Genomic DNA, 26580 nt, shown 5'->3' with positions numbered 1-26580 from the left:
ACATCTGTGTCAGCCCCTTGACATCAGGAGACGATAGGTGAAGGCTTGGACCTTGGCACCCATGCTTACTGGTTGAGACCTGAGACTCAGCGTTCTCATCATATGATGGGGGTGATGCTGTTGGTGATAATGATGCCTGTCAGGGCTCTGTGAGGACTACATGATATTGTACATGGAGAACACTTTGCAGGGTGCCTGACTGTTAGTAAGGGCTCAATAAATAGGAGCTCTTGTTTTATCTACAGGTAGAAGAGACTCTTGGCTGTAAGAAGATCATTTTTGAGCTTAGTGAGAGAACAAAAGCCAGATTGTAGGGATTCATAAACCAAGCCCAAGATGAGAGAAGTCAATTTTCCTCTGAAATTCTGAGCTGGAGAAGGAGAGGGAGGGCTGTGAAGGGCTCAGGGAGTGATGGGTGGGGGAGAAGGGAGTTTGAGGCTCAGGTAGGAAAGAAAGGGCTGAGGGGAAGGGTGAGCGGAGAGAGGGAGAGATAATTACAGGTCAATTACAGGAAGAGGAAGGTTGCTGCTGATGCTGGATCAATAGCACAGGAATAAAGAAAAGAAAACTCCTGGAGACCAGGCACAGTCTCCCCTCAACCGCCATCCAGCACAGAACCGGCTGCCTGGCTGCTGTCGTCCACATCACCAGACATTGTGACCTTGACTTCTCCAAAGTCAGACACCCACTGTTTCAAGGCCTGGTAGTTACTGTTTCTATTCGCAGAAAGGGGAGAAAAGATGAGATTGAATGAGGAGATAGGACCTTAGGAAGAAATGAGTGACTTTGGAGTAATTTATATATAATAAACTCCATATGTTTGTGATTATTTCATCAGATATTTATTAAACGTCTGCTTTATTTCAGGCATGTGCTCTGGTTGCAATGATGAAAACATTGACATTATCCTTGGGCTTATGGAGCTGTCTTTGTACTCTGGGAGCCACGCCTCCCAGACTCATTTCCAGTGGTGATGCCCAACGGGGCTGTGTCCCCAGGAGGACCCAGGCTGGTGAGGAGGTGAAGGGCGGCCTCCCCAGAGCAGAGAAGCAGGGATGCTGAGGGGTGAGATGTGTGGGGAATGTTCCAGACACAAGGCGCAGCGTCGGTGTAAGAGGAGTGGGATCCACTTGAGGAACTGGAGGAAAGCCAGTGGGAACAGAACCGCTCAGCAGGTGTGGGCAGGACACAAGATGGGGGCGGGCAGCGGGCCACAGGGGATTCGCGGGCACCTGGGGTCTTTGTGCTGATCTAAGAGTGAGGGTCAGCCGAGACGCAGGCGTGAGGAGTGGCGTCGAGCACAGGCTCCGGTCTGCATCTTTACAGAGTGACACTGCGTACCGTGTAGGGTGGGTGTCATAGCTGGGGGCGGTGACGGGGGCCAGGCAGAACGGGCGGGAGGGTGGTGGCCCGGGCCGCACGACGGCATTGGGAGTGGCGGGGGAGAGCGGCTCTGAGGCTGGGCGACTCATCGGCGTCCGGCTGGGTGACTTGTTTCCACTTTGCTGTCATCAGGACCGCTAAGTGTTTTGGGGAAGAAAACATGAGTTTGTTTTTAGACTTTTTTGTCCAAGGTGCTTCTGAGCTATGCAGGAGAAAATATTGGGGAAGCAGTTGCTCGTGTGGACGTATGCAGGGGAAAACGGGCTGTCTCGGAAACGCGGGCTGAAGCCTTTTGTCGTGTGTGGGCGGGTGGGAGCGCGGGCCTGGCGGTGGGGACTGAGGACGGCTGTCGGGGCTCCAGGGACAGGGGGTGTGATGCTGTGACCAGCGGGAGCCCATCCGGAGGCAGACATGAGGGCGAGGGCTGAGGCCAAGATTTAGCGATGAGACGTAGACTAGAAACACTGAGAAAATGGTAGAAACCGAACGGGGACTGGTGAGAGTCTGGCCTGCACCGTGTTCCCACCTGCATCCCTTGGAACACCGGCTCCTTGGGAGCGTTTCTATCTTGTTCTCTCTGTTGCCCTCTCACATACATACTTTTTATGATCAATTAGGTATGAGGATAGCTGATAAAATGAAGTAGGTTTTTCAACAACGTAACTTCTGAGAGTATTTATTTAGCGTGTGCCATACAGCATTTTTTTTTTTTGGCTGCACCGCGCAGCATGTGGGATCCCAGTTCCCCGACCGGGGGTTGAACCCCACCCACGCCCCCTGCAGTGGAAGCGCGGAGTCCTAACCACTGGACCTCCGGAGGAAGTCCTCACACAGCAATGCTTAATGAATCTCAGGACCCAAGTCAGTGTTCCCTGGAACCCCGCTTGAGAAACGCTGGCTCAATGCCAGCAATAGACGGCATCAGGAAAGCACGTTACCCCTCTCAACAGCTTCCTCTCCCCCTGCATCCCCTGCTCCCCAGCCCCATCCTCTCTGGGAGCTACGGTTTTCCTCAGGAGTTGGAAGAGCAGCCTTCAGTTGCAGGGCATGTGGGTTTAGGGCCGCGGAGGTCAAAATACCTGGTGAAATCCGGGGCTGGCAGCCAGGAATCCAGGTCGGTTCTGGCCAGCGGTTGAGTAAGGATTGTGTCTGGGTGTTGGGTGCCATGAATCTTTGGTAACTGGTGAAAGCCTCCAACTTAGCAGCAATAGATCTATTTCATTTTTAGGCAAACAGGAACTCTTGAGAAAAGGAAATTCTGGTACAAACCTGCAGGTAATCGGGGTGGGAGTGGGAAGGGGGAGTGTGCAGTAAGTAAAGGAAGGTAGTAACCAAAAGACAGCCCCTGTGCTGGAGACTGAAATGATCTGGGCTTGTGAGACTGGGAGAGGGAAGCCTTGCTACCTGAATGTTTGGAACTTGGAAATTCCTTTATGTTGTTCATTGGTATGTGAGTGTGTAGTTACTTTGCCCGTGTGTCTTTGGCCATAAGGAAAAATGAACCTATTTCGATAGATAACTCTCATCACCACTGGTATGGTAGAGTGGTCACTAGCATCCCCTTCTTATAAAGGGTTATGTATAGTTTTAAAAAGCAGTGGGGGGGCTTCCCTGGTGGTGCAGTGGTTGAGAGTCCGCCTGCCGATGCAGGGGACACGGGTTCGTGCCCCGGTCCGGGAAGATCCCATGTGCCACGGAGTGGCTGGGCCTGTGAGCCATGGCCGCTGGGCCCGCACGTCCGGAGCCTGTGCTCTGCAACGGGAGAGGCCACGACAGTGAGAGGCCTGCGTACCGCCAAAAAAAAAAAAAAAAAAAACCCAACAAAAAAGCAGTGGAAGATTGCTGTAGCAGGGTTGAGCAAATAAGAGTGGTGTTATGAGCAACATGATGTGTCGTGTGGTGGGATTTTCCTTGAATCTGAAGCCCAGCGTATATATTTTTATCTCCAGTGTCTGGTGTAGTGCCTGGTAAACAGTCCGTCTTTGATTGAATCGGTGGATGAATAAATCCCTAAAATTCATCCTTTTTAAAGCCCGACCCTGATGATTACTTCAAACTGGTGGACCAGAGAAGAACCCTTGAGACTAACTTCATTTTGGGGGTCAAACAAAGCCAGAATTATCGAGGTGAATTCTGAGTTCTGGTACAGATTTGTAGTCAATAGTTTACATAGTTGATGGTTGCTGATAAGAGTAAGAATTTGGGGCCTTAACAGGTAGAAAATAACTGACTTTTGCTGGATCCCACATGTTGTGCAAGGAGAAAGCCAATGGGCAAGAAGAAGCAGTTGGTCTTGGTGTACCGATGAATAGCAGAATTTGTAGATTTGATAAATATTGCTTAAAAACCTACGATGTTTTAGTCCTACTTCTTGTACCTTTACACACATAAGTATTCCTGTGTAAGAGATGAATGATGGATACCCAAAAGAGTTGTGTGGAATGGACGTACAGGTGAGTGAAGTCATATGTACTTTTGCTGGGCATAGCTTTCTTATTTCTTTATCTACCTATTTGTGTCCTAGCATTTGAAGTGACTCATTCTGTCTCATGCAGGCACAGGTATCTATTTTGGATTCAAATTACCTCATAAGGATTCTCATTGTACTCTCAGGATGATGCTGAGCAGTTGGCATTGTATCATCATGTCCTCACTAGTTTTTATTTCAAGTGTCCTGTCATTAGATTTCGTCCTTTTACCTCCCTCTTTTCCCCGGAACTGGAGGCCTTCTATTTTCATATTCAATTACTGATTTAATTTTTCAATGTTTAAAAAAAATTACTGACTGCTAACTGCACAGTCACCCCTCGGTATCTGCGGGGGCTTGGTACCAAAATCCACAGACGTTCAAGTCCCTTAAATGAAGTCGTGCAGTACTTGCATATAACCCCACACATCCTCCCGTATGCTTTAAATCACTCGATTACTTATGATGCCGTGTAAGTGCTGTGTAAAACTTTGATGCAGCACAGTGAATCCAAGTTTGCTGTTTGGAACTTTATGGAATTTTCCCCACATGTTTTGGATCTGCATTTGGTTGAATCCACAAATGCGGAACCCACAATACTGAGGGCTGACCATACCGTAGGGAACCATACCAGTCACTAGGACCATAGCAAGACATGGCCTTCCTCCTCCAGAAGCTTGTAGGCATGCGTGTGCATCACCAGTGAGACACTGTGGTACGTGTAGCGCAACACAGAGTGAACACGAGGTTCCGTGCTGTTCTAGAGAGAAACTGGTTATAATGGGGTCGAGGTGGGCAAGGCAGGCTTTGTGGTGGACGTCATACCTTTACTTCTCAGTATCCTTTTTGTCACATTACATTCCGGAAGCAAAACTGATCAAACCCTCAGAAGATCTACCGATCAGTCATCAAGTCTTTCCATGCTAAAAGAAGCTTCCTTGGAGAAACTAGTCTTTTCTAGTTAATCCCATCTATAGAAAAACCTGCATTTCAGAACAATCAGTGAATTCAAAACAGAACATTCTTTGTTTAGAGGAAATCTGTAGTCTCTAGAAACTGATCAGGTTCTGTCATCTACAGCAGTTTATGCCTGAGCTGATTTTCTGTGTAAACAACAAATAATGGTTGAAGGGATTTTAATATCGGAGGACTAGACTCAAACCCAAGATACGGTGGTCTACTCAAACTTGTTAATGCACTTAGTATAGTATTTTGGCTGTTTTGAAACATCTTTGTGAATTACAGAGACAAGACTGAAAATAAAATCATCCAAATTCTCCACAAAGAGTAAGTTTGTGTCTCTTGAAGCCTATAAAATCTTCTACCTTATGTTAAAATGCACAGGATTCCCTCCTATAAAGAAATAAACTTAGAACAAAAAATTTTTAGCTTGAGATTTTAAAAGGTGAAAGAAGACACCTAGAAAGAAAAGCCTAGAGCCATTTTTGTATCAAAAAGAAAATTCAGAAGAATCAAAATCTTTTATTTTTGTTCCATGACTTAATAATTCAATTGTACTGTTCTTTCCCCAAAACAGATATAAACAATGATTGCAGTAGTTAAGTAGGTACTTTTCCCTTTAAAAATCTTTAACAGCTTTAGGATCAAATTACTTCCAAATTTAACTTGATTAATTTCTGAATAAGAAATGACACTTTAAAATTAATTTCTTGCATTCTGGAGGGTATTATAAACTGCTAAAAAACAAGAGAGGGAAACTGTGTTGTTTTAAAACATGCTGGAATAAATATTTTGCATGTCACTAACAGACAATAACATTTGGAAGATTTGGAGATGATCTTTACTTCAAACATGCTAAGAAATATGAAAATATATAGAGTTTTGCTGTATTTGAGATAATCATTATCTAAAAACCACTTGGCTTTTGTTGTTCCAGAGAGCACAGTCAGATGAACTGGAAAAAATTGAAAAACACGGCCGGTCCTCCAAAGACAAGGAAAACACCAAGTCTCTGGACAAACCTGAGCAGTAAGCAGGGCTTCGGCCCCGCGGGCGGCGTCCAGGCCACGGGGGGCTCTTTCCATTCAGAAAATGAAGTACCTTCTGTGCATCAGTATCATGAATGATGTGAGGATGAACGTGTTTATGTGCATCATTTTTTCCTCTTAACTTGGCTTTATTTCCTTAGGTTCCTTTACGAACTGTCACTAATCCCCAACTTTTCAGAGCGAGTCTTTTGCATCCTGTTTCAGTCCACATTTTCAGAAAGCATTTGCTCAATTCGGCGCAAACTGGAGCTGCTACAGAAGTTGTGTGAGGTGGGTGCTGGTCCATCGGGGGCTCTCGCTTGGGTTCTGATCTTTAATTGTGTTCAGTCATGTTCGTATTTCAAACGAGTTTTCTTTTATTTACCATAAGTGCTCATAAAATTTGAAGGATAGGGGTCCCACCAGAGAGAATGTATGACGACTGAGCATCAAGGTCAAAGCAAATGTGCAGGAGGGCGAGTGAACCTGGGACAGCGCTGCTGGGGCACAGTCACTGGGCGTCCACCCACGCAGGCTTCTGTCCCCCTGCTTTTGCCAAAGCACAATATATTCCCTTGTCATGGGCCTCTCCTCCATCAGACTGCCAGCCAAAAGCCACGTGAAGACATTTTCTTTATTTTCCTGCATTTTGGGGAGGGCCCCTCAACAAATTGTTAGTGATTCAAACCAAATGCTTCAGGAACAGCTGTATGACTCGACAGAAGATAAATATTCTTCTAAAAACAAAGAACAAATGCTTGGCAGAAATTACCAATATTAACATTTAAAACGAATTGTCACAATAGCACCATTCTTTCTGGCTATGGTAAATCATTTTGAAAAGTAATAAGATGTCATGAAAGACACATTTTCAGAGGAAGTGATGTACAAATTCAACTTAAACTGTGTGTTTTGGAAGAAATGAGTATGAACCTTTCAGGGATAAATCTAAATTTGGAAATTAAACTTTATAACTACGTTTTGGTAGTTACACCTTATGCCAAAAATTTGCGTTGCACAGAGGCAGGTACAGTTAGGCCGATGGCAATGATACTATTTTGTGGTGGTTCTCATATCACAGCCATATTTGTTTTCCATGCAGTTACATCACAGAAATGACCTAGGCTGGTACGTCTCAGCTACAGAAGCACAACCTGCATGCTTGTGGGTGGTGCAACTTTTTCTAAGTTATCTTTGGAGACACTACTCTTAAATATACTAAAATGAGCACTGATGAAGTTTGGATGTGACCCCAAATTATTAGTATAATATGAATATCTGCCACTGACTTAAGGTAATTCAGACAAGACTGTTAGTGAGAGATTCTTCTTTATCCTGTTTTACAGACATTAAAAAATGGCTCAGGGGTCATGCAAGTTTTGGGTTTGGTTCTTGCCTTTGGCAACTACATGAATGGTGGAAATAAGACTCGGGGACAGGCAGATGGTTTCGGGTTAGACATCCTCCCAAAGCTGAAAGACGTCAAAAGCAGTGTAAGTATTTCGGGTGAGTGAATGTAGCACACTGAGGACTGGGCATCTTGTTGAGTAATAAGTTTGACTGTAAACCAGTGTGATAAATATTTATGTCCCAAGGTAAAAATTTCCTTTGTGTTCTAAGCTAGACAAAAGTAGTGGCCACCATGTATTTGTGATCTAGAGAAGAATAGTGTTTCCTAAAGTGAGTAATTTTGAATCCTGTGTCTAATGAATAATTGAGAAGACAATATTTTAAAATAAAAATAATTACTTTTTAATATCTTCCCCATGTTTGCTAATATTTATCCTTTTGGATCTAAGGACTAGTTGATTTCTATAAATTAGACAGTGTATCCATCCCTTTCTTCTCTCCATGTTAAGCAATGGAGGCCAACAGGCCCATGTTTTAAAAACAAAACAAAGACGAGTGAAAGTAGTTAATAAATAAAATTTAAAAGATGATCCTGTTTTTCTCTATATCATCCTCTCCTTGATACTGGTATATATGAGAACATCTAAGCCCTTTTGCAAACCTAATTATTATTTTTTATTCTACTTCTGTAGTTGTGTTTGTTTAAAATTAACATCTAAGAGATTATGAGAGTGTCTGTAGAAATATAACATCAGGGAAACCACCACAGTGGTCAGAGTTAAAGCCTGACATTATAAACTTAGAAAATAATAGAATTCTGTTTCTCTGATAAAAGAGTCTTCACAAAGAACTATATGATGAAGGAAATTATGAAGGAAATGTTTTTAAAATATTGAGTTTAAGTGAACAATTGGCCTATAAAAATGAAATTACAGAGAATTGGCCCTCCTAGATAAGGCAATAATCTCCCTGATAGAAGGGAGATACTTTTTTTGCTTTTTTTTGCCAGTCAACAACTCACTGGTTTATTCATTCATATCCACTCATATGTTCATTTAACATTCTTTCATCGGACTTCTATGAAATGCCAGACAGTGTGCTTTTCCATAATTGGGAAAAACATAGTCCTTGCTTGGAACACCAACAGCATATATTTTTTGTGATTTTTATGGTTATATTTCTTCAAATGATGTTTTATTTGTATGATATACATTTTCATATGAACCTCCAATATGTCAACATGATAAATCATTTATTCAAAAACAAAAGGTTTTTTTCTAAACACATGGTAGTTTTTGAATAGTTCTTACAGCTGATTGTTGGACTGAAACAAGTAGTTTTTGTAAATAACATTGGAATACAAATAGCATCAATATAATGTTACTTATCAAAATGAATCTGAAATAGATTCTATGATCATAATTATATATGAATAAAGGGTTTTTTTGTTGTTGTTGTTGTTGTTTTTTTGCGGTACGCGGGCCTCTCACCGCCGCGGCCCCGCCGCGGAGCGCAGTCCCAGCGTCCACGGCTCACGGGCCCAGCCGCTCCGCGTCATGCGGGATCCCCCCGGACCAGGGCACGAACCTGCGTCCTCTCACCGGCAGGCGGACCCCCAACCACTGCGCCACCAGGGAAGCCCAGGGGGTTTTTTGTATTGATTGATATATCTTATTCAATCCTCCTATAAGTTAAATTTCGTTAATTTAAATAATTAAGGAATAATCTGGAAAAAATAATCAAGAAGGATGTTTTTAAAAAATAATTTCACTTGCATTCTCACAAGAGCTATATGCAAAGTCTATTTGGTTCTTTCTGTATAAAATGAAGATAACTATATCTATATAGTTATATAGACCTGCATAGATGGAGCTGTTCCTTGGATCAGTCAGAATTAACTTCTGCTCAGCACGCCTGTCAGCAGGCATTTAATGTGTTTTGTTAATTGATTCAGGTATTGCTGATCATTTCACTGATTTGCAAGTTAGGAAAGACAAAGGAAGTCAGGTGCTTAAATCATTTTACAAGCACTCCTGTTTCTAATAAATGTATTACTTTTATTATTATAGCTATATATTTCCGTGTAATATATGTATATAGAAATATATATGGGGAGTCTAATAGATATATTATCATGTCATGTCAAACTTGATTATAAAGGGATGTTGTTCTTTTATTATCAGTGGGGGAAAAATCATGGTTAGATTGAACATTCCAGAAAACAAAGTTTGTATTATAGGGTGTATTTTTAAAATATGTATTTGGTTTCACACATTCAGATTATCTAATACGAATTTTGAGCAATGAAAAAAAAATTAAAAATTAATTCCTCTAAATATGCCAGAAAGAAGGTAGAAAGCTATTCTTTGAAGATTGTTAGATATGAAACATTTTTTTCTTTAGAACTACATATATTACATTATTTATAGCTGCATGGATATTAATTCCTAAATCTCAGTTGCTGACATAATTTATAATACGCATTTGCATTTTTAAAGCTCCAGCTTACTTGAAATAATACTTAACTTAAAATTTCTTAATCTACATACTAACAAGCCTCAATCAAACTTCCTGTCGGAGTGGTCCCTGTTGGTCCAACCATGCAGAAATGCTGGTGATGTTTAGTCATTTCAGTTTAGATAGTAGTTATACCTTTCAATAATAAAACATAAAATTAATGAACTAATTGTCTGGTCGAGGAGGGTGAAAACAGAAAGGTGGATACATCTGAGACCCCACCCTGAAACAGCTGTGCTTCCACGTGGGGCTTAGGTGGGAACAGTGGGGAAAACAAGACCGTCTGGACCGGTAAAGTAAGAAGAAACAGAGAACTTCACCTTTCATCCCAAATATTCTCATCTACATGTGTGGATTTACTGGAGTGAATTTAATTTAACATTGCACATTTAATAATTTAAAAAATATATTTCTACTCTCTTTGGTCTCTCTGTCTAGGACAATAGCAGAAGCCTTTTGTCATATATCGTTTCCTACTATCTTCGCAATTTTGATGAGGTGAGACAGTTTTTACATAGAGTCACATCTTGTTATTCCTCATTGTTGAGTGATTTGGCCGCGTTTGTCTTCGTTTTGTCATTGCTGCTGTTGCTCAGTCCTCATTCATTTAAACGTTCTGTGCTTCCTGCTGATCAGGATGCTGGGAAGGAACAGTGTGTGTTTCCACTGCCCGAACCCCAGGACCTCTTTCAGGCCTCGCAGATGAAGTTTGAAGACTTTCAAAAAGACCTCAGAAAACTCAAGAAAGACCTGAGAGGTAACTTACAATGTTAAAGAAACTCATGGTTGTTATTTATGCTTTTTTAATGAGGACAGATTTTTCAGTGTTTTTAAAGAAAGTAAAACCTTTTACATCCATGTAAACATTTTTGTGTGTGTGGCAAAAGAAAAATTTTACCAATAATCTTATTCTTTTGTTGTTTACAAAGTTATGTGTATTAGAAATTCAGTTATTGAAATAGCATCTTGGTTATTTGAATAGCAGCCTCTTTCATCAGGGGCAGATTTGACTGTCTTGCTTTCACTTTATAGCCGAGAACATTTGTACATTTATCATGTCGTTGTTAAAAGATACATATTCCCTCCTACCCCACCCTTGCTATACTTGTCTGAGATATTGTGGCGTGTAAACTTTCCTGGAAAGAAAACATCTTTTTTCACATATTTGGTCAAAAAACACGTGCATGTGTAATGCTTTTTTGTTAGTTGAAAAGCCTTGTATCAAATCATTTTGAAGAGAGTTTGAAATTCTTCAAAATGGTAAATTTAAAGAAAAGCACAAAAGCAAGTAGTTTACAGTTTTTTTTTTTTGTAGATAAAATCCCTTTCATCCCCTTCCCCTGCCTTTTTTAATGAAGTACAATTGGCTTACAATATTATATTAGTTTCAGGTGTACAACAATATATCTTCATCTATTATGTACCAAAGTTATTACAGTATTATTGACTTTATTCCCTATGCTGTACCTTACATCCTTGTGACTTATTCGTAACTGCCGGTTTGTACCCCTAATCCCCTTCACCTATTTCACTCATCCCTTTTACTTTCTTTTCATGAGGTTTCTTCTTGCTGTGAAGTTGAGAACACCTCAGCTGTCGATTTAAGCATCTTTCTAACTCTTTAAGCACAGACAGGGATGGAGTAAATTTATGTGAGATTTTCATTTCATGTTGTATCACTATATGAGAAGAGGCTTGGTTACCCCAGAAACCAAAAGATGATAAAACTTTTTAAGAGATTCTATCCCAGTGTTGAAATGCTTATCTAAAGATACTTATCTGTAATCAGATTTATGGAGTTGTTATATTCTGGTCACAGATGCGTTTATATGGATTTAAATCAACATAGTAACATTATATAATTTGCCCATAGTTCCTAAATACTTAACATTTATTATGGGCCTGATGCATGAAAGGCCTTTGCTAGGTGCTGTGGGTACCACAGATACAATCGTCACTGTCAAGGAGGGGTGAAGTCCTGCTGTTTAGATGCTCCCCTGAGAGCATCAAATATGGGTGCTCATGGATAGAGCCTAAGAATAACTGCCTGTTTTTAAATAAATAACAATTAAAACTATGTTACAATTGTGTAATGCTACATTACTATGTATCTAAGTATAATTTCTTAAAGCAATACAAAACGCAAACCATTCATGTGTAGTATTTATCATACTTCAAAATTTAGCCAGGTATCTTGGTTTGCTTATGAAATTCTCCTTCTCCTTGTTCTTGTTCTTGTTCTTTCTTCTTTCTTCTCCTTCTCCTTCTTCTTCTTCTTTTCTCTCTCTCCCTCCCCCCCCCCATGTGGTGCTGGGCATTTCTGGGGTTTCTGGAAAATACTTAACACTTTCATCACTTCAGTCTTGCAAAGCAGGATTTCATAGTTTACACATGGTTTTATAAACAGGTGGAATGGTGATCTCATGAACAGGGGATTTATGTTGACTTTGGTTGGTGCTTCCCTTTGGAATGTTTTCTCATTCACGTTTCATATCTACATGCTTTCTCACTATGGTTACGTGAGGTCATGAAAATGGCAGATTCTCACAAGACACAGAGCTAAAAAGAGAAATTTTTTTTGAGAGGTATTATTTTGGATATAATTACCTTAAAATAATGTTCACTTTGATAAATGTAGCCTAATAATGATTCCTTTCAAGTGATCAAATTAAGTAATTCATTTCAGAATATTCAAGTAGCCTGTCCACATTTTTTTTTCAGAAGCAAGTTTTTTTAAGAAGACTTAGAAAATGATATGATATATGTAGAGAGTTTTCACAATATTTTCCATATAATAAGTATCCAAAAATATTAGTTATTTATAATAAGGAAAAATAGAATAAAGAGTGTGACTAGTTTGATAAAGACAGATAAGTTATAACCATTTGGTCACTCATCTTCTGGCTCTGTCACTGTTTCCGCCTCTGCTTCTAGACTTAATTTTCACTTCAAAAGAAAGACCAAGAAATAATGCGTTATGGCTCAGACAACCGAACCTCATTTTAGCATTTTGTAAGAGCACCCACTGTGTTTGGTGTCTGTACTTGTTCCCAAGATTCCTGCAGCTCCTTGGTGCTCCCCTGACTTTCCGAGCTCAGTGACAGGTAGCTTTTGTTCTCTCCTGGCCGTTAGCAGCTTCTCTTTTTTTTTTTTTTTTAATTTAAACATTTGAGACAGTTTTTATTAAATATAAGCAAAATAAAGCAAGCAAGCTCTAAGAAGGCAGGACAACATAAGGGCATTTTCTTTGGATGGTGTACAGCACCGTTAAAGTTAACTTAGATTTTAAAAAACCATGAGCGCAGATGGCTAACTACATTTTGTTTCCCTTAGTAGTTTTAAGATCTACCTAGTCATGAATTTATTATTTAAGGAATTTTTCTTCTCCAGAATATAAGAACATGATAACCAAATAAATTTATTTAGGAAAGCACTGTACAATAAAATTTAACTTATTCATTCTTTTCCATGTCAAGATGTTCTCCACATCTTCCACATTATGCATTAATAAAACTAATGTAGGGTAAAACCTTCACTCCAATCCCACAGATCACCTTATGTGGTTAATACTATTTTCCAAAAACAAGCAGAACAAGCAGCAGAGTTGTTTACTCCTTTTAGACATTTAGCTTTAAAACCATTAATTTTAATCAAAGTAAAATTGTTCTAAGAAAGCTATTCAACATATCCAGAAATAGAACCCCATTTTCTCTCTTAGCATCACCCCAGAGTATTAGTTGAGAACCATCTGCTAAGCTATAATACTAGTGCCAGAGACTCATTAGCTACTGGTCTCACCATAGGTCAATTGCTTGTTTGAGCAAAAGAGCTTAAATTATTTGAGATTAACATTATTAGTAGCCTCCCAAAAGGATGACTACGAATACTTTCATTCACAATGCTAGACAAGGTATCAACATTTCTATCTTTCTACCCTTTGAAAAGAGTATTGTTTTAAAATATTTTGGCTGTCAAAACTTGTAGCAGCTTCTCTGGATGCCAAGTGATGGCTTCTGTTCCAGTGCCTTTCTTGGGTCGAAACAGTTCCACTCGCCACATGACTCAACTCTGTGTGCACTGAGCATGGAGTAATTAAGTTCCTGGAACTGGGCAAGAATGTTCTCACGCACATTCCTCCCTGAAACCTCTACCCTCCCCCACCTTCAGTATTTGACTTGAAAGTGTTTAAAATTCATTACCTATATCTTTCACAGATGTTGAAATAATGTTTGTATCCAGACATATTTAGGAAAAATCAGTCCTTAAACTTGTTGTATTGATTTATATTCATTTGTAACAATTGTATTTATCATTGTAAATTTCTGATTTTATTTATTTTTGTTCAAGGAAAGAAAAAATGATGTTATAAACTCAATTCAAATGCAACCAATAGCTTTTTAAAAATATTTTTATTATGATTTTAAAATGAATATCAGTTCCATCAGAACACTGAAAATGCAAACAGGAAAATACATTATTTATGTCAGTGTAAATAAGCAATAAACAATTTACAATAGGAACAGAAAACAGTTTTATTTGAGCCAAACTGAGGGCTATAGCCTGGAAGACAAAATGTCAAGAAGCACTTCAATTGTGTTTTGCTGGACTACAAAATGGGGAAGGCTTATACGGGCAAACACTGCAAAATTATGTGATTTGTTTGTTAAGAATTAGGATTGGAGGGGCAAGAAGTAAGGGTGTTTGTTAAGCAAGGACCCATGGGCTCCAAAATGGTTGCTTAGTTACAAGGGGAAACCTTGAGACCATAAGGTTGGCAGCTGCCAGCAGGTACTATTTTGAGAATGATTGCTGGTGTCCTTGAGTTTGATACAGTGCAGAAAATTCAAGTTCTTGGGAATTTCCCTGGTGGCCCAGTGATTAAGAATCTGCCTGCCAATGCAGGGCACACGGGTTCGAGCCCTGGTGTGGGAAGATCCCATGTGCCGCGGAGCAATTAAGCCCCATGCGCCACAACTACTGAGCCTATGCTCTAGAGCCCGTGAGCCACAACTACTGAGCCCACGTCCCACAACTGCTGAAGCCCGTGTGCCTAAAGCCTGTGCTCCGCAACAAGAGAAGCCTCCGCAGTGAGAAGCCCGCGCACCGCAGTGAAGAGCAGCCCCAGCCCACCACAACTAGAGAAAGCCCGCAGCAACGAAGACCCAGCACAGCCAAAAATAGATAAATAAGTTAATTAATTAATTAATTTTAAAAAAGAAAATTCAAGTTCTCAGTAATACAGGAACATGTCTGAAACCATACGTACAATGACACTAATGAAAGAAATTGAAGACAACACAAAAAGGTGGAAAGATGTACCAGATTCTTAGATTGGAAGAATTAACATTGTTAAAGTGACCATACTATTCAAGTCAATCTACAGATTCAGTGTAATCCCTATCAAAATACCAAGGGCATTTTTCACAGAACTAGGGCAAATAATTTTAAACTTTGTATGGAAACACAAAAGACCCCAAATAGCCAAAACAATCTTGAGAAAGAAGAACAGAGCCAGAGGAATCATGCTCCCTGACTTCAGAGTATACTACAAAGCTACAGTATTCAAATCAGAATGGTACTGGCACAAAAACAGAAATATAGATCAATGGCACAGGATAGAAAGCCCAGAGATCAACCCACGCACGTATGGTCAATTAATCTACAACAAAGGAGGAAAGAATATACAATAGAGAAAAGACAGTCTCTTCAATAACTGGTGCTGGGAAAACTAGACAGCTACATATAAAAGAATGAAATTAAGAGCATTCTCTAACACCATCTACAGAAATAAACTCAAAATCAGTTAAAGGCCTATATGTAAGAACAGAAACCGTAACAGTCCTAGAGGAAAACATAGGCAGAACACTATGACATAAATTGTAGCAATATTTTTTTTGGATCTGTCTCCTAAAGCAAAGGAAATAAAAGCAAAAATAAACAAATGGGACCTAATTAAACTTAAAAGCTTTTGCACAACAAAGGAAACTATCGATAAAATGAAAAGACATCTTACAGTATGGGAGAAAACATTTGCAAATGATATGACCAGTAAGGGGTTAATATCCAAAGTATATTAACAGGGACTTCCCTGGTGGTACAGTGGTTAAGCATCCACTTGCCAATGCAGGGGACACAGGTTCGAGCCCTGGTCCGGGAAGATCCCATGTGCCACAGAGCAACTAAGCCCATGTGCCACAACTACTGAGCCTGTGCTCTAGAGCCCAGGAGCCACAACTACTGAGCTCGCATGCCACAACTACTGAAGCCCATGTGCCTAGAGCCCGTGCTCTGCAACAAGAAAAGCCACTGCAATGAGAAGCCCACGCACCACAACAAAGAGCAGCCCCCGCTCCCTGCAACTAGAGAAAGCCCGCGTGCAGCAACAAAGATACAATGCAGCCAAAAATTAAAAAAAAAAAAATTAATTAAAAAAAATGTCATTCCCACAATTTGAAGCATTGCCTCAGTGCTTCCTGAGACTGAGGAAGTGGGAGTTCCGTGTTCTTTTTGTGTGTTAGTAGCTGCACCTCTGGTGGTGTCTGGTGGTGGTAATTGTGCAGTCACAGTAATTGTGGCAAACATGATAGTTCTCTTACTGTGTATCCAGCAGTCCTCTGTGTATTTTACCTACGTAAAATCCTTTGATCTTCACAGCGAAGTAGACACTTATTAACTCCGTATTACAGAGGAAGAAACTGAGGTACAGAGGGGGGTACCTACTTCGCCAAAGACACACAGCTCATAAGTGGAAGAGACAGGATGCAAACCCAGTCTCCAAAACCCATGCTCTTAGCCCTTGGGCATCCTGCTTTTTTGTCTGCTACTGTTGCTGATAAAACTAAAGATAACAACAACAGCAATGATGGTGAAAACTTACACAGACCTTAGCATGCACCAGGCCCAGTTCTAAGTGCTCTACGAATATTAACTGACTTATTCTTTGTAACAACCCCAGGAGGCAGGTTCTGTTGCTATTTGTGTATTACAGGTAAAGAGCTGAGGCACAGAAAGGCTGACTGAGATTTTGAAAGTCACAGGTGTTGTGTTTTATGTTTTTGTAGCCTGTACATTTTATCCTTTTGTATCCTGTACACTGGATTTGTCCATGGAAGTGCATCACATGTGTATGGAGAGTGAAAAAAAAAATTGAGAGTTCCTCTCATTGGAATGATTATTTAAGAAGCAAAACCATTCATTTCAGTTTAAAAGTGTTCACTTTCAAAATTCTTGTTGAAGAGTACACATGTGAAACACCTGTTTGTTTTGGCATGTAAAGTGGTGAGCTCAGTGAATGTAACTTATTCCACTGGTCGTAATGCTAAGTCTGCCACACCCAAACTAAGGTATCATGGGGTTTGTGTGTGTGGTATCTCTGCCACTTTCATTACTTTTAGGTGATAAGGAACTATTTTTGGCATTAATCTATGGACATTTAACTGTTAGCGATCAGATTTTTCTGAAATCCATCTTTAGGATAGAATGATGCATGTGAATTATACACCTCTCTTAACATGCAGCTGGATTTGCTTGCCCACTGTTGGCAAGACTAGGATATTTGGAGCATTTCCCAGAAGCTGTAAAGGGTTTGTGTTCATTTGCCCCTCGTTCTTCCCATAGCCCACACCTCGCCTTTGCTGGACACTTGTTCTCGAACACGTGTGCTCACTGACCAAGATGGTAACAGATTCCTGGTCCACTTCCATGGTCTCTGACTTCCCATTCCGTCCTCACACCGTTACAGCTTTGTCCCTGGCACTGCTGAAACTGTTGCCACAATTTGCCAAATTGAGAGGGCATTTTACTTCCACCTTTGTCTTGTTTGCTGTCTCTGTTCCCTTCGACTCACTAACCCCACTCACTTCTGATTCTCCTTATAATATCTGACATTTCCTTCTTAGTCTTTTTTCTTCATGGCCTTCTCTTCCTCTGCTTCTTTATTAAAGTTGGCATTACTCAGGCGTTCAACCTTGGCCCTCTCCTTTTCTCACTGGATATGCTGTTCTCAGGTGGTCTTACTCAGAGTTTTCCTGTATCACTCTGATCTGCAAACTCATAAATCCAACTGCTTGCTGAAACTACATTTGGATATTCCATTGTCATCTTAAAACACAGTAAGTTCAAAAGCAAATTAATTTTCTTTCCTTTGTAGGAGTTGTTCCACGTGTAGATGTATTTCTGGTGTATCTGTGGGGAGCAAGGTGACCTCCGCGTCTTACTCTTCCGCCATCTTCCAATCCCCCCTCAATTTTCTTTCCTTTGAAAAATGCTCTTCCTCCTGTGTTCTTCATCCCCAAGCCGCTCAAGCTATGAACCCAGTCAGCCTCCTTCCTACCCCTTCCTCCTTCACACAGTAATGCACTTTAGAATCACCATTTTAATCTTTTTTGCGTCTTGTCCTTGGAGATTACTTTTCAAAATTGCTTGGATGTGAGCCTTGGCTTGGATTGTGAGCCTTTCAGAGCCTTAGACTCTGAAAATGCTCTCCAGTTAACAAATTGAAGAATAAAAATCATATGATCCTCTCAATAGATGTAGAAAAAGCTTTTGGCAGAATTCAACATCTATTTATAAGAACTCTCCACAAAGTGGGTATGAGGGAATATACATCAACATAACAAAGTCCATGTAGGATAAGCCCACAGCAAACATCATTCTCAATGGTGAAAAGCTGAAAACATTTCCTCTAAGGTCAGGAACAAGACAAGGATGCCCGCTCTCACCACTTTTATTCATCATAGTATTGGAAGTCCTAGCCATAGCAATCAGACAATAAGAAGAAATAAAAGGAATCCAAATTGGAAAGGAAGAAGTAAAACTGTCACTGTTTGCAGATGACATGACACTATATATAAAAAATCCTAAAGACACAACCAAAAATCTATTAGAACTAATAAATGAATTAGTAAAGTTAAAAGGTACAAAATTAATACAGTAAGTCCCCTACATGTGAACCTTCAAGTTACGAACTTTCAAAGATCAACATGCATTCACATGTCCAATCACATCAGTTAGTTCACGTGACTGGTGTACATTGTCACATGTGTGCATCCTCTACAAGTGGTTGTACTTTTGTGTACTTTACAGTGCTGTATAGAGTACAGTAGTATAGTATATTTATTTAAAGCCCAGTATGTCCAGAGCAAGTGTAAAAGCAGTGGTTGTGTTAGTTGGGTACCTGGGCTAACTTTGTTGGACTTAAGAACAAATTGGACTTAATGAACGTGCTCTCAGAACAGAAGTGTTGCAATCCCAATTGCATCAAGAAAATAATACCCAGGACTAAATTTAACCAAGGAGGTGAAAGACCTGAGCTCTGAAAACTCTAAGATGTTGATGAAAGAAATTGAAGCCATGACAAATAAATGGAAAGATATACCATGCTTATGGATTGGAAGAATCAATATTGTTAAAATGTGTATACTTCCCAAGGTAATCTACAGATTCAGTGTAGTCCCTATCAAAATACCAGTGGCATTTTTCATAGAACTAGAATAATCCTAAAATTTGTATGGAACCACAAAAGACTCCAAAACCAAAGCAATGTTGAGAAAGAATAAAGCTGAAGATATCACACTCCCTGACTTCAGACTATAATACAAAGCTATAGTAATCAAAACAGTAGGGGGGACTTCACTAGTGGTGTGGTAGTTAAGAATCTGCCTGCCAATGTAGGGGACACAGGTTTGAGCCCTGGTCCGGGAAGATCCCACATCCTGTGGAGCAACTAAACCCATGCACCACAACTCCTGAAGCCTGTGCACCTAGAGCCTGTGCTCCACAACAAGAGAAGCCACCGTAATGAGAAGGCTGCACACCACAACAAAGAGTAACCCCCACTCACCACAACTAGAGAAAGCCCATGTGCAGCAACAAAGACCCAATGCAGCCAAAAATAAATAAATTTATTATTTAAAAAAAAAGGGTATTAACTTTACGAAACTTTAAAAAAAAAAAAACAGTATGGTACTGGCAGGAAAACAGACTCATATATCACTGGAACAGCTTAGAAAGCCCAGAAATACATCCATACTTACATGGTCATTAATCTTCATCAAAGGAGTCAGTAATATACAATGGGGAAAAGACAGCCCCTTCAATAAATGCTTTTGGGAAAACTGGACTATTTTCCTACACTATGTATACGAATAAACTCAAAATGGTTAAAAACTCAAATATAAGACCTGAAAGCGCAAAACACCTACAAGAAAACATAGCAGTATGTTCTTTGACATCAGTCGTACGGATGGTTTTTTAGATATGTCTCCTCAGGCAGGGGTAAGAAAAACAAAAATAAACAAATGGGACTACATCAAACAAAAAAGCTTTTGCACAGCAAAGGAAACCATCAACGAAAAGGCAGCCTACTGTATGGGAGAAGATTTTTGCAAATAATATATTTTATAAAAGGCTTATATTGCAATTATATAAAGAAATCAGAAAACAATATAAAAAAGAACAAACAATCCAATTAAAGATTGTGCAGAGGACCTGAATAAACATTTCTCCAAAGGACGAAAAGATAGCCAACAAACCCATGAAAAGATGCTCAGCACCACTAATCATCAGGAAAATGCAAATCAAAACCACAGTGAGATACCACCTCACACCTGTTAGAATAGCTGTTATCAAAAAGACAAGAAATGACAAGTATTGGCAAGGAGGATGTGGAGAAAAGGGCACCCTCGTGCACTGCTGCTGGGAGTGAAAATTCATCCTGCTACTGTGGGAAACAGTATGGAGATTCCTCAGAAAAATTGAAAATAGAACTACCATATGTTCCAGCAATTCCACTTCTGGGTGTTTATACCAATAAAACAAAAATACAGATTGAAAATGATATATACACCCTTATGTTCATTGAAGCATTGTTTGTAATAACCAAGATTTGGAAGCAACCTAAGTAGTATCTACCAATAGATGGATGGATAAAGAAGACATGTTTCACATACTCATTATATATATGTGTATATATATATGTGTGTGTGTATACATGTTTCGTATATATATGTATATATATATACATATGTATATGTATATACATATACATATATGTATATGTATATATGTATATATATATATACATATGTGTGTGTGTATATATATGCCCACATATTTCACCTACCCACACAGTGGAATGCTACTCAACCATGAAAAATAAAGCTTTCCATTTGCACAAAGGCAGCATGAATGGGCGTGGAGGGTTTGCCAAGTGGAATATGTCAGACAGAGAAAGACCAATGTTGTATGACTTCACTTACATGTGGAATCCAAAAAGCAAAACAGATGACCAAACCAAACAGAAAGATTCTTATAGATACAGAGAATAAACCCACAGTTGCTGGGGTGGGGATGAGGGCATGGTTGAAAAAGGTGAAGTGGATAAGAGGTATAATCTTACATTTAATATAAAGTATTAAATGAGTAATGGGGTTTAATATACAGCATAAGGAATATAGTCAATAATATTGTAATAACTGTACAGTCACAGATGGTTAGTAGATTTATCATGGTGATTAATTTCATAATGTATTTAAATATCGAATCACTATGTTGTACACCTGAAGCATAATACTGTATATCAATTATACTTTAATTTTTTTAAGTTTATTTTTACAATCCCCTAAAGTGAAACCTTCTGTCAGCATTGGATATTTCTAAATATGTGTAGACACATATGTCAGTTATCGTGGTTAGCAGGATTTTCTAACACTAGTTAATATATATTTTTAATTGTTTTAATGCACTGTTAGCAGTGTGACATTCTGAACAATGTCTCTTTCTAATTTCAGCCTGTGAGGTTGAAGCGGGGAAAGTGTACCAGGTGTCCTCAAAAGAGCACATCCAGCCATTCAAAGAAAACATGGAACAATTTATTTTTCAAGGTAAATTCGGAAGAGATATGTTGCATTTCCCTCCCTGTTCAGCAGAAAGGTAGAAGGCATTTTGAAAAATATGCATTGGTTTAAAAGGGATTATTTTGACATCACAGAAAAATAAATAATGTTTAATCACGAATCACACAGTTGTGACAGACAAGCAATTGGCTAAACATGCTGTTTTGTGAATAATACTCATTATTCCTGTTTTTTTAATGACAGTAAATACAATAGTTATTAGTTAAAATAGCATATATATATTTATAAAATAGCATATATTTTTAAAGGCATTAAAATATTTATCTTTTTGTGATAGAAAATTAGATATTCTTTTAAGTTTTATCTACACTTATCACTTCAGTTCAACCTGGTATTTATTTGCTTTGTCAAAACATTGTGCTCAGAAACAAGGTATATTGATGATTTTCTGATCTTCAAAACATTATATTCTATATTTTATAGGATGTATACATAACCCAGGATATTTAACACAGTTTTTCCAGGGACCTTAAAAACTTTATAAATGTTATCTTATTGATTCTTCCTATATTCCTATGAAATAAGCAGGGATGGAAAATTTTAGACAATATTAAAGAAACAAAAAATTCTAATAAAAATTCTATTAATCTATTGCTGATTGAAATCCTTGAAACTTATATCAAAGCATTCACTACTCCAAATATTTCTTCTTTGGAAAGTTATATACATATCTTCTGAAGATCAGATTTATATCAAGCCATGCTTTGGGAAGGTTCTTGCTCTTTCAGGAATTCTCCAGAGACTGACATGACCTGAGACTGAGGCCGAGTAGTGCTCTGAAGACTGGCTCCATCCTCTGTGGTTTTTATACGTTGTTCAAGTGTCTTTAATGATGATATACAGTGAATGAGTTAATGCTGGAATTTGATACGGCATTAAGCACAGCTCTTTTTTAGATGGGAAAATGCCATTTAATCATTTAAGATAATCATGACAATAGAAACAGAAATTTGGTCCGTCACGTATCAGAGTGATTGTCATTTCCATTTCCTCAGGTCCTCATGACTTAGAGTGGAAAATCTACCCGTTGATTCTTAAATAGTCCTTGACTGAAATCAGTGTCCTGTAGTTACAAATTAGATGGGCCTGACAGCTCACTCAGCTCTTGATGAATGAAATGAATCTTCGTTTTTCCATCCAGTAGACTTTTAGGATCAAGAAACTGTAATTTTATGGAATATTCTGTTTTGCTTATGGGTAGAAAGGAGTCCTTAATTCTATAACTCATTAAAAGAGAAATCAAACAATTTGCTAGATTTCACATCCTAAAACGTTAATGAGTGTGTCACTCATATACTTGTTCACATAATATGTGATTATATTATATAATATTTTTAAATTTTTTCACATCTTTATTGGAGTATAATTACTTTACAATGGTGTGTCAGTTTCTGTTGTATAATAAACTGAACCAGCTATACGTATACATATATCCCCATATCTCCTCCCACTTGCGTCTCCCTCCCACCCTCCCTATCCCACCCCTCTAGGTGGAAACAAAGCACTGAGCTGATCTCCCTGTGCGATGCGCCTGCTTCCCACTAGTTATCTATTTTACATTTGGTGATATATATATCCCCATGCCACATTCTCACTTCGTCCCAGCTTCCCCTTCCCCTTACTGGTGTCCTCAAGTGCATTCCCTATATCTACATCTTAATTCCTGTCCTGCCCCTTCAGAACCATTTTTTATTTTTTGTAGATTCCACATATATGTGTTAGCATATGGTATTGTTTTTCTCTTTCTGACTTACTTCACTCTTCATGACAGTCTCTAGGTCCATCCAACTCACTACAAATAACTCAATTTTGTTTCTTTTTATGGGTAATATTCCACTGTATATGTGTGCCACATCTTCTTTATCCATTCATCTGTCGATGGACACTTAGGTTGCTTCCATGTCCTGGCTATTGTAAATAGAGCTGCAATGAACATTGTGGTACATGACTGTTTTTGAATTATGGTTTTCTCAAGGTATATACCCAGTAGTGGTATTGCTGTGTTATATGGTAGTTCTATTTTTAGTTCTTTGAGGAACCTCCATAATGTTCTCCATAGCGGCTGCATCAATTTACATTCCCACCAACAGTGCAAGAGGGTTCCCTTTTCTCCATATCCTCTCCAGCATTTATTGTTTGTAGAGTTTCTGATGATGGCCATTCCAAGTGGTGTGAGATGATATATCATTGTAGTTTTGATTTGCATTTCTCTAATGATTAATGATGATGAGCAGTCTTTCATGTGTTTGTTGGCAATCTGTATATCTTCTTTGGAGAAATGTTTATTTAGGTAGTATGCCCATTTTTGGATTGGGTTGTTTGTTTTTTTGATATGCAGCTGCATGAGCTGTTTGTAAATTTTGGAGATTAATCCTTTGTCAGTTGCTTCATTTGCAAATACGTTCTCCCATTCTGAGGGTTGTCCTTTCATCTTGTTTTTGGTTTCCTTTGCTGTGCAAAACCTTTGAAGTTTCATTAGGTCCCATTTCTTTATATTTGTTTTTATTTCCATTTCTCTAGGAGGTGGGTCAAAAAGGATCTTGCTGTGATTTATGTCATAGAGTGTTCTGCCTATGTTTTCCTCTAAGAGTTTAATAGTGTCTGGCTTTACATTTAGGTCTTTAATCCATTTTGAGTTTATTTTTGTGTATGGTGTTAGGGAGTGTTCTAATTTCATTCTTTTACATGTAGCAGTCCAGTTTTCCCAGCACCACTTATTGAAGAGACTGTCTTTTCTCCATTGCATATTCTTGCCTCCTTTATCAAAGATAAGGTGACCATATCTGTGTGGGGTTATCTCTGGGCCTTCTGTCCTGTACCATTGATCTATATTTCTGTTTTTGTGCCAGTACCATACTGTCTTGATTACTGTATCTTTGTAGTATAGTCTGAAGTCCGTGAGCCTGATTCCTCCAGCTCCGTCTTTCTTTCTCAAGATTGCTTTGGCTATTCTGTAGTGGAATAATTGAGGACATGGAAAGGAGATGTGACCCATGAGCCCCCCCCCACAACAAACTGGGGGCTGGCGAAACAGCCAGAACTGCAAACAGTCCTGATTGCTTTGAGCCCCCCTGGCAAACAGGGGGCATGTGAATAAGCCAGAACTGTGAACAGTCCTGAATGCTTTGAGCCCCCCCACCCCACCCCGGCAAACCGGGGGCCTGCGAATAAGCATTGAGTGCTTTGGGCACTGATCCATGAGGTGTCCTCAGTATAATCAAAATGGGAACGCAAGGAAATGTCCTTGTGCTACTTCAGTATAATCAAAACAATGGTGGGAACTTTATGTTGCTTTTGCGCTCAAGGACGAAGCACGGCATGTTTTTAAGAAAGCCCATTATTGCCTGTATAACCAATAGAAGCATATGTTGCTGCTTTGGCATTTCTGGAATGTTAAAAAAATAAGTCTTAAAATGTAAACATAGATAATGCTTTAATAAAAGCTACCACAGCAGGACAGACGGCGCTGTTTTGCCTGAGCGAGCGGCAGCCCTCTGCTGCTGTGCTTCGGCACAATTCATCTCGTGTGATGAGCTTGCTTTCGGCCCTGTCATAAGATAAACTACAACATTTGGCGCCCGAACAGGGACCTGAAGGTAAGTAATCGCGTGATCGCGGGACCGAAGGGGAAATTGGTCTGCTCAAGGGTAAGCGAAACCTTCGGGAGCAATAGAGTAACTGTAATGGGGAATTTCCAGTCAGTAGAATTCCAATACATTAGACTCCTGAAACAGTTATTACGGAGTTCAGGAATGAAAGTGAAACCAGGATCTTTTGATGAATTGTTTGCACTGGTACGTAAACATTGTTACTGGTTTCAATCTACTGGTCATAACCAGTTGAATTTAAAATTTGGAAACAGGTTATGCGAGCCTTAAGAAGAGCTCATCAGCCTGGAGACCCTATATCTGTCCGTGTTTGGTCTCTTTGTAAATTAATTTCCCTTGCCCTGGAACCATTACAATCTGAAACAAAAAGTGAAAATGGGGCACGCCCTCAGCGTCCGAATTCTGCTCCCCATCATTCTACTGCTTTTCGTACTCTGTTTCGTGAGTCTCCTATAGAGGACCTTCCTCCGCCTCCTCCTCCCCTTGTGTCTGAGACAGGAGAGGATTTTTCAGGTTCCAGTGATGAAGGGGCTTTTTCTGATGATGATAAAGATCGGGAGCAGACTAGCAAACAAAATGGGATGCCACTTTCTCAACAGAATGAGAGAGATTTCTGATACACTTTCAAAGTTAAAAAATTTGATGGTTAAATTGGAAGAAAATAAAAACAATGCTACCACCCCCTCATATTAGGAGCCGTGTCCTACTATTCCTTTGTCTCCTCCTTTAGAATTAACAGCTTATCCTGTTGGAGCCTCTCATCAGTTTCGCTTTCCTCTGAAACCTAAATCTAATAGACTATTGTTGGAAGAAGAGATAAATAAGGAAGAAAAGCAATATTCTGAACCATTTTTTGCTTTCCCTATAGTTAGACAAGCTATGCCTGCTAATAATCAATTTCCAAATGGATATATGAACGTTGAGTATAACCATCATGATATAAAAATTTTTTAAATGCTAAAAGAAACCATTAATGCATATGGGATGCATTCTAATTATGTTCAAGGTCTTTTGTCTAGGTATGCTTCCGAAAACATATTAATTCCTCAGGATTGGGAGGCACTTGCCAAGACTGTTCTTGAACCTGGACAATATATGCAGTTTAAGACTTGGTAAAAAAAAAAGAAGATGTCTTCATTGACCTGGGGGCAAATGAAAAAATTTGCAGGCACTGCTAAAAATCTTGTCATTTCGCAGGGTTAACCCCTCACTAGCACCAATCTTTTTGTGCCTATGTTGGCAATGTTGTCTACACAGGTAATAAACATATCAGCCAGTGAGATAAATTGTACTAACCATACTTATGGGACTTATATTCCTAACCCTCCCCTTAATATGGGGGTTACCTGGTG

At 39.3% G+C, this 26580-nt stretch overlaps 1 protein-coding gene across 1 annotated transcript in view; it reads left to right on the top strand.

The window, feature by feature from the left end:
* Window positions 1–26580, top strand: part of FMN2 (formin 2) — a 312579-nt gene that overhangs the window by 215696 nt on the left and 70303 nt on the right. Inside the window, exons 9-14 of the mRNA XM_060126886.1 lie at window positions 5748–5839; window positions 6000–6129; window positions 7185–7331; window positions 10144–10203; window positions 10342–10462; window positions 21495–21587. Of these exons, the coding sequence (XP_059982869.1) occupies window positions 5748–5839; window positions 6000–6129; window positions 7185–7331; window positions 10144–10203; window positions 10342–10462; window positions 21495–21587 (643 nt within the window). The remainder of the gene's footprint in view (window positions 1–5747; window positions 5840–5999; window positions 6130–7184; window positions 7332–10143; window positions 10204–10341; window positions 10463–21494; window positions 21588–26580) is intronic.

This window comes from Lagenorhynchus albirostris, chromosome 16 (genome assembly GCF_949774975.1).
Source record: "Lagenorhynchus albirostris chromosome 16, mLagAlb1.1, whole genome shotgun sequence".
Taxonomy (NCBI): domain Eukaryota; kingdom Metazoa; phylum Chordata; class Mammalia; order Artiodactyla; family Delphinidae; genus Lagenorhynchus; species Lagenorhynchus albirostris.
The sequence above is the reverse complement of the archived record's forward strand: the minus strand, read 5'-3'. Positions and strand labels throughout refer to the sequence as shown.